General features: G+C 37.7%; 2 protein-coding genes across 5 annotated transcripts in view; one reads left to right on the top strand and one right to left on the bottom strand.

The window, feature by feature from the left end:
• Positions 1-9611: 9611 nt before the first annotated feature.
• LOC110821012 (uncharacterized) lies at positions 9612-11122 on the top strand. Of its 2 annotated transcripts, none has more exons than XM_022050690.2 (3): positions 9612-10258; positions 10384-10461; positions 10569-11122. In XM_022050690.2, exons 1-3 carry the CDS (start codon positions 9754-9756, stop codon positions 11060-11062), a joined length of 1077 nt encoding a protein of 358 aa, XP_021906382.1. In that variant the 5' UTR covers positions 9612-9753; the 3' UTR covers positions 11063-11122. The 2 variants fall into 2 exon arrangements, with proteins under 2 accessions (XP_021906382.1, XP_021906373.1); XM_022050681.2 differs by having other exon boundaries at positions 10566-11122.
• A 981-nt stretch (positions 11123-12103) lies between these two features.
• PRP40A (pre-mRNA-processing protein 40A) overlaps positions 12104-12664 on the bottom strand; it is a 34037-nt gene continuing 33476 nt past the window's right edge. For all 3 annotated transcript variants that reach the window (XM_088221359.1, XM_088221360.1, XM_088221361.1), the window contains one exon: positions 12104-12660. In XM_088221359.1, coding sequence (XP_088077485.1) covers positions 12532-12660 — 129 coding nt within the window. In that variant the 3' untranslated portion in view covers positions 12104-12531. The remainder of the gene's footprint in view (positions 12661-12664) is intronic.

Here is a 12664-nt window from a genome sequence, read left to right as displayed (position 1 = left end):
AAATAATTTTCCGTTTACCTTTAATTTTCAGTTTCCAATTCAACTGTAATCACATGAAACAAGTAAAACATGCATCAAATGAATACAATCGCATCATTATACCAATTTTAGTGTTTTATCATCCATTCAAAAACTGTAAAATCAGGCAATCAGTTAAACATAGTAAATAATAGTAAATAATCGATTCTGCCTCCATTAGTAATCTGTAATTAATTATGAATATTTTCTAAGCTTCACAAAACACTATATTATTTAAAATTAAATTCCAATTCCATAACAGGGAATAAGGTGATGGATTCTTACGCAAATTGATGTACGAAATGCTAAACTTTTGGCTACGTCTACTGGCGGTCTCCAAGTTCTCTAAATTTTTCTTTAGGGATTAAAACGCGCTTTAAGTACCTAAAAATATTCTAAAAAATCTAAAATCAGTATTAGGAACCCTTTTTGGCCAATTCTGAAATTCCAGCACGGCGGTTCCACCGTGCTCTAGCGATAGAACCACCGCCCATGGCGGTGGTTTGCCTCGAATCAGCTGTTTTCGGCCGAATTCAACCAATTTTGTACTAATTCCTGCGAGAAAACACATTAAGAGGCCTCGGTTGGTCGAAAAAAGTTAAAAAACTGAAACTTACTAGAGGTGGGGTTCTCCGATGCAGCAGCTCTGCCGGCTTACCTTCGTGGTTAGGTGTTTTGCTTCGGTCAACATATAGAAGAGGAAATGGTGATTACAATGGTAGAAGAATTACGCAAAACGAGAATCAGGAAGGGCCTCATCGGAGGTAATTTTTGTAATTTCTCGCGTCTGCGATGCCAGGTTTCGCCCACAGTTTTTGGCCAATCTGCTGGTCCTTTTGCTCCAATTTGGTCATGGGGGTGTTTAAAATCGAATTTCGAGCAAAGAAAATTTTTTTTACATCTTTTGACGGTCGGAAGTGGTTTCAACACGGCGGTGGGCGACTTCCTTCCCGGCAGCTGGCTCTTCTTCTCCAGCGGGAGTGTCTGGCGACTATTTAGGGTTTGGTGTGAAAGGTTTATTTATATCCATCCTTTTTTAATCTGAACCGTCTATCACATTTAATCTAAACCGTCCGATCGTGATTAAATAAGGAGTGAATCTGGACCGTCCATCGCGATTTGATCTCAACCGTCCGATCATGTTTAAATAGAAAGTAGACCTGGACTGTTCATCCTGTTTAATCGTGATCGTCCGATTGGGTCTGAGGAGGGAACGGATCCAGACTGTCCGTGCCTGCAGGAATGAATCTGGACCATCCGATTGTGGGCACGCGGATCGCCCATGTGGCCTCTCGTGTGGCACTACGTCAGCATTCTTTGCCACGCGGCGCGCTCCGGTTCGTGGGGCTGCTGATTAGGCGTCTTACGTGGCACGATTTTTCTAAATTGTGTTCTAATCCTTAGTTTCCGAATTTTTTTTCAAAAATACTCCGGAATCCAAAATTTCACTATTTTTTTCTCAAAATTATTTTCAATTTCATCATCCACCTATTTTTTTCTAATTTTTACATTAAATAAAAATTTATAAATTTAAAAATTATATTTTTATATATTAATTTTAAAAATTAAAATTTTGGGCCCGAGAATTATATAAGTAGAGTTGAATATGAATGGCTTTTCATCTATTCAATAAAAAAAAAATGAATTAGGGTTTAACTCCGGAAGACGAAGAAAGGAGAAAATTATTCAAGTTAGGATTAAATTACAGGTTTGGAGTATGATATTGGATATATTATAAATAGGCCTATTTATTTTTTAGAAAATAATATAATTATTTTATAAGTTAAAAATTAATATTATTTTAGATAATTCTAATTATTAGTACTTTCTCTGTTATATTTTAGATAATAGAACTCAGACCAAACTTTTAATAACATGAATCCTAACTATATACATACATGTATGTAACGCCCTGTTTTTTTTTTTCATGTTGGACGTAATTAACAAAGCAACGAATTCCATAATCAATCGGTCATGCACAAGGAAACACTAGCACAATCCTTCATTCAATGATCAAGATATACCTACAATCATGTACAAGACATCGCACACAATACAAACATACTCAATATCTATGCTACCATCAATTTTACACATTCCATTCGGTCAAGAAAGAAAACGAAAATCTTCATCCTGTTACTCTACACACTAGGTTCAGAATCCAACAACTTCGGTCCGGACTTCGTCCCTACATCATCTGTAAAAAGGAAAGAGTGAGTTCATTTAACTCAGTACAGTAAAACTCAAAATACAGGTGTAAAATGCAACAATATAAAACCCTATACCTTTACCAACAGTTTACTACTGAACTCCAATTTCCCCTCCTGAACCTACAATCCTACCTACCTAAGGCTTACGTTCCCCGACGACACTCCAGGCGTGCCAGTGATACCACCCACTGCCAAGGTCGGCGACCATTAACCACCTATTGACTCCTATTGGGCCACGCACGCACACTATTTTCAATCATTTTCGTCACCAACATTGGCGACCATCATTCCCCTACCGACCCCTATCGGGCCACACACACACACTATAATCATTCTATTAACCACCTATCGACCCCTATTGGGCCACGCACGCACACTATTTTTAATCATTTTCGTCACCAACATCGGCGACCATCATTCACCTACCGACCCCTATCGGGCCACACACACACCCTGTAACACCCATTAATTTTGTCATTTATTATTATTATTTTTAATTAATTTTTGAATTTATTTTATTTAGTTTATTTTAATTTAATTTAATAAGAATAAAAATAATAATAATGATAAAATTGTGTAAAAATATTATTTGGATTTAATTGAAATTGATTTTGGGAAAAAGTGGTGAAAATTAGGATTCTGGGGGTATTTTTGAAAAGAAAATCAGAAACCGGGAGTCAAAACGTAATTTAAAAAAATTATGCCCCGTCAACGCCACGTCAGCAGCCACGTCAGCGGCCCAGTCAGCAGTCCTGGCCAACCAGGACCTGCCGCGTGGCAAGATCACGTCAACTCGGGAACGGGCCACGTGGGCGATCTGCGTGCACGCGATCGGACGGCCCAGATGCGTCCCCGCGCGCACGGACGGCCCAGATTAAGCGTGCGCACGGATGGCCCAGATGCAAGCGCACAGACGGTCCAGATTTAATCGCGCACGGACGTTCCAGATTTAATCAAAATGGACGGCTGTGATCAAAAGGCAAAAGGGTATAAATAGAACCCCCACACCTGACCACAAAAACCCTAGCCGCCTACCCTCACCGGAGAAGACGAACCAAACGCCGGAGGAGCCGGCCGTCGTCACCCGTCGCCGCACCGGGGAGTTTTTCGACCGCCGATCGAGGTAAATTTCATACCCCCAGCTCGTTTTTCCACGCTGAGTTCCCCTGTGGCCAAATCAGAGCCAAAATCCCAGCCAAACGGCCGGAAAACACGGCTGAAACCTAGCGGCGCCGCCGCGCCCCTCCTCGGTTTTTGCCTCCGATGAGGCCCTTCCCGGCCTTCGTTTGATACAATTTTTATATCACCGTGATCACCATTCTTTTCTCTATAGGTTGATCGGAGCCGAATCACCAAAACACGAACCTCGCCGGAGAGCCGCCGCACCCGAGAGCACCGCCGCCGGTAAGCTTCGATTTTTCGTAATTTTTTGGCCCCCTAAGGGCCCTAGGGTTGTTTTATCGCAGGGATCGATGCAAGTGTGGCCGAATTCGGCCAGAAACGGCCGAAAACGGACAACCCGAGGTGAATCGCCGCCGCAAGTGGCGACGCCGTCGCCGAAGCACGGCGGAGCCGCCGTGCCAGAATTGCGATATTGGTTGAAAGGGGTCCTGGGTCTAATTTGGGATTTTTTGGGACACGTGCAGGTACCAGTAGTGCGTTTCAGTTCTCCGGGAAAAATTCAGGGAAAATTAAGGACAGCCTGTAGGCGCACTGTGGAGCCGTGTTCGGACCCCGAAACAAGTAAGGACCCCTCACCCTGCTTCCTATCACGGTATTAAAGTTCAATAAATGATAAAACGGTATTTCATGAATCAACAGATGTGTGAAATTGTTTAAGGTCGCTAATGGAGCTCGAGTATGGTGTGTTTGTCTGTTAGCTGTTGTTTGGCCTATTTTACGGTTTTAAAAGCAGTATGAGGTCTTATATTTTCATTTCATAGTTTTGTGTGCACATATTACTGTTTTATTGCTTATGGGTTGAATGACTGAGAACCCGATGTTGTATGTTGTCTTGTTTGGCATAAATTACTAGTTTGCTTGTTTGTGTGTGAATTAATGATGCTGATTGAGAAAAAGGGGAATGAAAGGTTATGTAAATTGATAATTGTATAATGTGGTCAGCCTGACTAGATATTCTGGGAGATGGTGGACGGACCGGGTCCGTAGGAAACCCTACCGGGATTGTGGTCTCTCATACCGGACGGGGTATGGAGATCTTATGTGTTTTGGCGCCCATACCGAACGAGGTATGGGGACGGCCCGTTTCACCCTCATACCGGACGGGGTATTGAGGTTTATAGTCTTGGTGCCCATACCGGACGGGGTATGGGGATGACCCTGGAATCTGATTACAAGTGTTAAAGGTTCACGGGTAGCGGGACCCCTATGGATCCCCATGGATACTAGTAGGCTGGTAAATGAGAAAAAATATGTTGTGTAATGATTGAATTGTAAAGGTGTGATAAGTATTATGTTATACCGCTCATATGATTTCATGATAATGATAATGTTACTGCTTTCGTATATTATTTTATGAATTTCACCGAGGTAAGTGGATAATAAATGGTTTTATTATTGATAAAAGAATTTGTTGTAAATTATGTTCCATTGGTCTTTTTGTGTTTTCTACCCACCTTTACCTCCGTGACAGTGAGATAGTGTGATGTCTTTACTGGGCTGGTATAGCTCATTCTTTATTTAATCATTTCAGATCAGGAAGACATTGTTCTCGAGCCCGTTCCGCAGGAAGACGGCGAAGGGGACACCTGAAGACTCCGTAGTTATATTTATAGCTTTTATTTTCGAGTTTCTCTTTTAGTTAGTTTGTTCTTTTATACTTTGAGCACGTTTTTGGTTTTAGTGTAAGGGATGTTAATCAAATTTTTATTTCGCTTCCGCGTTTGACCTTTTTAATACATATATTTTATTTTAAAATTCCGGGGCCGTTACACACCCTCTAATCATTCTCTCCCGTCACCTATATCGATGACCACTAGCCATCTCTCGACCCATACCAGGCCACGCACGCACACCATTTTCATTCACTTGTGTCACCAACATTGGCAACCATTAGCCATCTCTCGACCTATACCAAGCCACTCACACACACTCGGAGCATTCACCGATATCGGCGACCATTAACCATCTCTCGACCCATACCAGGTCACGCACCCATATCATTTTCATTCACTTGTGTCACCAACATCGACGACCATTAGCCATCTCTCGACCTATACCAAGCCACTCACACACACTCGTAGCATTCTCTCCTGTCACCGATATCGGCAAACACTAACCATCTCTCGACCTATACCAGGCCACGCACGCACACCATTTTCATTTACTTGCGTCACCAACATCGGCGACCAACGTCCACCTATCGACCCCCATCGGGCCACACACACACACACACCACTCCTTCTCTCCCACTGTCTCTCTCCGCCCGCTACCTGCGACATGTCCTAGGTGCCCCTACTCACACTGTCATTCTCCCCCAAGGCTCCAGCTACCCCACTCCACTCCCTCAAGCATCTCACTCACCCGGTAGACCCTTCCCTTCCCCAGCATTCACTCATTGCCTCTCCCTACCTCTCTCTCGGACTATATCTTCCCGCCACACCATCTTTCTCACCTCACTCACCCCGCGGATCCTTCCCTTCCCCAGCGTTCCCCCTCTGCCTCTCTCTATCTCTCTCTCGGACTATGTCCTCATGCCACAACATCTTCCTATCTCTTCCCGAGTTACTCACACCACCCGTTCCCTCTCCCACAGCTCACTAACCTCACACCTCTTCCTCTCTCCTCCCGCGTTTCTCGTACAACCTGCTCACTCACACAAATTTCACATACATCTTCCTCTCTTTCCCCACGTTGCTCACACAACTCGTTCCCTCTCACACCGCTCACTAACCTCACACATCTTCCTCTCTCCTCCCGCGTTGCTCACACAACTCGCTCTCTCCCACACAGTTCACACACCTTTTTCTCTCTCCCGACCTCCACGCTCCTATCTCTCTCTCGGCCTCTGCCCGTGCCGTCACCTTCTCTCTCTCTCCTCCCGCGATTCTCACGCGGCCAACTTCCTTCCACCCGCCTTACTACACATACTCACCCTACACGGCCTCCTCCGTACACCGCTACTTCTGCCGTGACCAAGCATGCCACACATCCAAACATTTCAAACTCAAATCAACACACGTATTTGAAGTTTGTTACCGTACCTCCCATTTCCATCTTCCTTCTTTCAGCCGAATGCGCTATCACCGTCCGTGATCTCCTCTTCTCTCCGCTCTGCTTCCTTTCTCTCTCCTTCTGGAACTTTCCTTCCTCTCCTCTTTCTCTTTCCCGCTCCCCTTCTTCCTCTGTTCTCTTTTCCTTTTTTTTTTCTTTTTATTTCTCCTCCTTCCTTCCGCTGCCCCCTACTTATATCACCCCAGTTTTTCCTCAAAACGGCGTCGTTTTCCCCCTTGCAAAACGACGTCGTTTTCTCCCCTCTGTAAAACGACGTCGTTTTCCCTTCCCTCTCTCTCTCTCTTTTTTTTTTCCAGTTATTACAATGTATGTATATATGTAGAGGTCCCCACATACTTTAGTCGGCATCAATCCAATCGATCCTAATTTATATAATGTATTTAATATCATAGCCGTAAAGAAAAGTTGAAAGTGTTTCTCAATAAATAAAATAAAATTTGGTTCTTAAAAAAAGTTTAGACTTGCAGTTTGGCCGACAACAAAGTTACAAGACGCCCAATCACAGCTGCCTCATAAAAATAAATTGGCAGCAATTTTTATTTTTATTTTTGAAAAAAAAAAAATCAACGTTTACTGATTTTTAATTATTTTAACTATAAATATATTTTTCAACTTTTACATATTTAACTGATTTTAAAAATAATATATGGATTAATTGTAATATGTAGAATTTTAAGGATATCACAAAAATATATTTTTGCACGAATGTATTTATACCAATTTACATAATCTACATCTTAATTATCTCTTTTATTTTTTATCTGCTTGGATGTTGGACATGTGGGATTATCCACAAATTAAAAATATTTTTGTGTTAATTTTTCAAATAAATCATCAATAATTAAAACCAGGAAAAGTATTTTTGTCATAATTTTTTAAATAAATTATATATAATTAAAAAAAAAGTATAAAACTCTAAAAGGAATACCATTTCTATCTCCAACTTAAACTCAATCAAAACCTTCACAAACTCATAAATACACAATATAAAAAAGATTTAATTGGAGCGTCTTGAAGATTGGGTGTGAGAAACCAGAAAAAAATACTTTTAAATATTTAAAAATTAATATAAGTTTCAACTAATTTATTATATATTTTTTTAAAATTATATTATATAATTATTAAATTATTTTAATTGAGATAACTATAAAAAACAAAAAAAAAAAAACTACTACTTTTCCTACCACTAAAAAAAAAAAAGAATTTTCGTACTTAACAGATTTCGATGACAATATATATTTATGTGTGTGTGTGTGTGTGTGTGTGTGTGTATACTTGTAATGTCTTCTGATCCCAATTTTTGCATGTATGCAAATTATGCTTTCTTTGAGGACCCTCTCAAATTATTACATCTTAATTTCTTCAACAGTTTCATTTAACCAATAAAAGAAACTGTCTTTTTAAAAAATTGGACCCTTCTTTTCTCCTTTGTTTGAGCATAAAATTAAAGATTATATATATATATTTTTAAAAAATAATAATAATAAAGATGACTTTTGCCCATGAATTAAGGGTACGAAAGAGAATATGGGTCACCATGCTTACTGTTTACATGTGTCTGTATATATGTATATATATATATATATATGTAGTATAAAGCTAGCTAAATTATAAGTAATAATTATTTTTTATTTTAATAATTATTATTATTAATCCAATAAATGTAAATTCTTAAATAATCATCTTCTTTCTTTTTTATGTACCTTTATTAAATAGTAAAAATAGATATTCAAAAAATATTCATAAATTAGCACAAACCTAATAAAAATTTAAATATAATATGATTCTTTTGGCGAAATTTGTTAATTACGAACTTAATAAAAACAAAATTCAATTAAGGAAATTAAAAACTGTTATTAAATATATTTTAATAATAAAAAGAATAAAGTTAATTTGTGAAGGTTCACGCGTATGCATACATAATTTTCTTCTCATAAAGAAAATGTACATCAATATTGGTCAGAAAACATACAACAACATTTAATTTCCTACAGACGTCTGGATGTATCAGCGATGGTGACTGGTTATGGACGCCACCTCCTGGAAGAGACGAATTCTTTCGGGACCATCAAAACGACGAGTTTTATTTACAGTCAATGCAGGTTATGTCATTCTCATATATTGATTGAAAAGAATTGTAAAGAAGCCATGGAACATACGACCAAAAGACAATCAATATATCGTATATATATATATATATATACGATATGCACAGGGCATACGAGCAAAAGACAATCAATATATGTACAAGATATGTATATATGTGTGTGTATATAAACAAAATTGTGAACATAACAAGTGGACCCAGAACATATAATACCAATATTCTACTACACCTGCGTATATAGTACTCCAGGCTATATATATGGAACTCAAGACAATATTATTATTATTATTATTATTTTCTTTTTTAAAGGATCCGAGATAATAAAAGTTAAAAAGTAGAAATTAATTTTAATATGCCGTGCACGTGATGCGTAGGAATGGCAGGGAGTAACAACGTGAATGTTCTTTATGAATGAATAGCATAATTGATTATTACTTTTTAACTGAAGGTGAAATTATTTGTATAAAATGACGTCGTATTGATTTGTTTTTATTAAATATATTTTATATTTAAGATTTTTTCATTGAAGGAATTAAAGTTGAATTTGATTAAAATATTAATTTTATAAAATAAAAATAAAAATAACCTTAAAATTTTGACAAACCATTTGTTCAATTCATTACTTTTTAATATTTAATACTAAAATTTAACTACAAAATTAAAGTTTAAAAATTAAATTATTGTTATTTTGACTATCAATTATCATTATAGGCTACTAAATAAATCTTTTACTGAATGTACAGTACAGATATTCAATGATTTAATTAGAGTTACATATTCTAAAGTTATTAATAAAATATATGTATTTTATATTTAAAGAAATAGTAAGGTAACACTATTAAAAATCCATAATAATAAAATATAATATCTGTTAATTAAAATTGTAACAAAATATGCGTAAATCTAACAGTGTAAGGATTTATTATATAATTCATAATTTTAAAAATTTTAAAAAAATAAATAAATAAAATTGAAGAGTATTGTCTTACTTGCCTTTATCCCTCATAAAGCCTTAACTGCCCTAACCCTTGCTTTCTTTCATTCTATTTTCAGTCCAAACTGACAGATATGCTCTGTCTTCCACATTTATTGTACCACCCCCACACACTCATCACTTAAACCTCCTCCATTTCCATTCTTCTCCAGCCTCTTTTTCCTCCTACCATGAATCCTCCGCAACCTTCTCCCGTCAAACGACTCGGAGATCTCCTTCTCCAACAACAAGAACCCTTCGTACTGCAAGTTTACCTCTCAGAAAGACGATACACTGCTACTCCTGAAAACCACCATGGGAGTCGTTCAAGTTCCTTGCTTCTCGAGACTTCTTCAAGTAGTTTTTCAGTGAAAAAGAAGAGCAAAAATGGTGGTAGAAAACCTTATTTCAAGGTGCTTATTAGAGGTGTATACAGCAAGTTTATTGCCATTAAGGAGCTATTAAGAATCAGGAACTGTCATGATGATGACGATGATGTTGAGAATGGTGGTGATAGAGATGGAAAAGTAGAAAAAACCAGAAGCAGAAACCAAGAACAAGAAGACCCAGATAGATATTCATCTGCAAGTATCAGCACGGTGTATACTTCCTGCACTGAAAACGATGCAGAGGAACCGTCAACCTCCTTGCAGAAAGATTACACTCCCGAGTTTCTGAAGCTCGGCAATCCAAAAGGTGGTGAATTGATAGATTTCATATTTTACAATATGTACATATATGTATATGATTATATTTTTGAAAAACCCATTTGAAGAAAATTCCATTAATTGCCTACTCACGGAGCTAACAGGTTGCTTCAGGTAGAAAATTTCAGTGCAGATGCTCGGTAGAAGGCAACCCTGTTTCAGTCTTACAAGACATAATACTTCCTCAAAAAGGTTTTTCATTTCATACCCATTGATATATACATAGTATATACGCATTATATAATTAAAATAATCGTCTCTGTTTCTTTCTAAATCGTTAATTATGATATATCAAGAAGAGAACAATTCGTCAAGAACTCGGATGAGGAAGATAACAGAGGACTGCATATTGTCCGCTTCTCTCTGGAAACTAATTTTCAACTCCGGAAAGAAAAAGCCAATGAGTTGTGAGCTCGAAGAGCTCGTCCAGTCGATTCCATCTCCATTTTTGCAGTCAAAGAAGACGCTGCAACAGACAAAGCAGCTTCTGTTCGACTGCGTGAGGGAGGCTGTAGAGTTGCAGGGGAGAGAAAAGAGGAGACAGGAGAGGTCCGGTGAGTTTATGGGGCCGGAGGAGGTGGGGAAGATCATCTGCGACAAAATGAAGATGTGGGGAAAGAGAAGGGACGTGAGAAAATTGTTGGAGATGGAGTTTTTGGATGAGCAGTTTGAGTTTGATTCGCAGCGGAGGGAAATCGCGTGTCAGATTGGTGATGCTATATTGGAAGAAGAAATAGAAAATGTAATGGTAGTAGAACTGAGTCAACTCACCGCGAGTAGACAGGAAAAGTGAATATTCCCCTCGCTTGTTTAACGTTCTATTAAACTATAGATGGAAAGTACTTTGCACCCAGATTTCCTTTTCTTAAGTAGCTTTGGAATTTTAACCCAAATATGTTTTGAAACTCCAAGAGTCATATACGTAACTTTCTCAAAAACACAAACCAAGTCAGGTTTTTTAAATTGAACAAAGAACAGTTTCTTTCGTGAAAAAATTTATTATCTATTTTCTACCTGACAGAAAAATGTACTAACATATATAATCATTACATAACCAATAAAACAATAGTTATGAACTCAAACTTATAAAATAGTTAAAAATTTGCTGTCTTTTCAGATTGCAATTATAAATAGATAGTCAAAGAGCAAATTATATATTTGAGTTGAAATATTTAATCGTATCTTCTTCATATAAGAAATTATACTATTTTTATAAAAGTCCAAAAATTTGTTAAATTTCTTCCGGAAGCTAAACATTCCATTAGATATAAACTATAAGTACTATTGTCCTCCAATTTCATTTTCATTTTTAAGTTAAATCTTTCTGTTGACAAACAAAAACAATATAATTATTGATCAAATATATTATGATTTGCTTCTTCACAGTCACAATTGAACAAGCATAAATCCCACGCTTAAAACTCCCCACATCTCTTAAGCTTTAATTCTCGTACTAATTTTAGCACGCATCATTAAAACATAATTTACCACTAACCCCTAACTGGAAGTAATCCTTCCGATGGAAATTGAACATAACCATCAAAAAATTCAAAGCAAATAATGATACCATCAAGTAGTTCAAAACGAAAAATGATAATAGTTTAAAGAAGAAATTACCTTCTACTCATACATAATAATATTAAATGGGAAAGAAATCATATGCCAAATCCACACATCTGGTGGCAGTGGCAGGAGTGAAGCAGACCAGAATTGACAGTGGGGGTCCACATCAGGAGTAGACAGATATGATACCCAAATCTTTTTAATATATTAAAAGGTAGTTAAATGATCCATGGTCCATTCACAGGACAGATGTTGAAGTTTAAACCACCGCTAACATGAAATTACCCCCCCTAACATTTCATAAATCGAAGTTAAAATTTCACATAAAAGTTGCCATTACCTTGACATCCCAATTACAAATCATACACAATTCTAGGGTCGTCCTGAGGACATAATAACTATGTTCTGTCTGGACTTCCTAGATATTTGATTATCCTTTTTCAGGCTACCACTAATTCTGTCCTATCTTTTACCTAATCATATTGCCGATCACTACCCCAAAAAATCGAGGTAAAATATTTCCATCATATCAGCTCACACAAAATAACAATGGCTTTCACAATAAACCACGGCATCATTTATCAAAATAGGAAATGTGGGAGCAACCATCTCAAGAAGTTCAAACTGAAAGCATTTGGGGTTCAAGGTCCCCTACAGTATATATATCATGTACTTCTATAAGTTACGGACTAATATGGCCTACTGAATTTCCCCATCCTCACCGAGCTCCCCGTCCTCTAGCTCCTCATTTCGACGGGAACCATCGCGGTGATCCCGTTTGTGTCTTTTATGCCGGCTTTCACTATCCGATTCAGGTGAATACGCATGCTGC

Source organism: Carica papaya, chromosome 1 (assembly GCF_054855325.1).
Source record: "Carica papaya isolate Zhongbai chromosome 1, ASM5485532v1, whole genome shotgun sequence".
NCBI classification, from domain to species: Eukaryota; Viridiplantae; Streptophyta; class Magnoliopsida; order Brassicales; family Caricaceae; genus Carica; species Carica papaya.
This window is presented reverse-complemented; position numbering and strand designations above follow the sequence as displayed.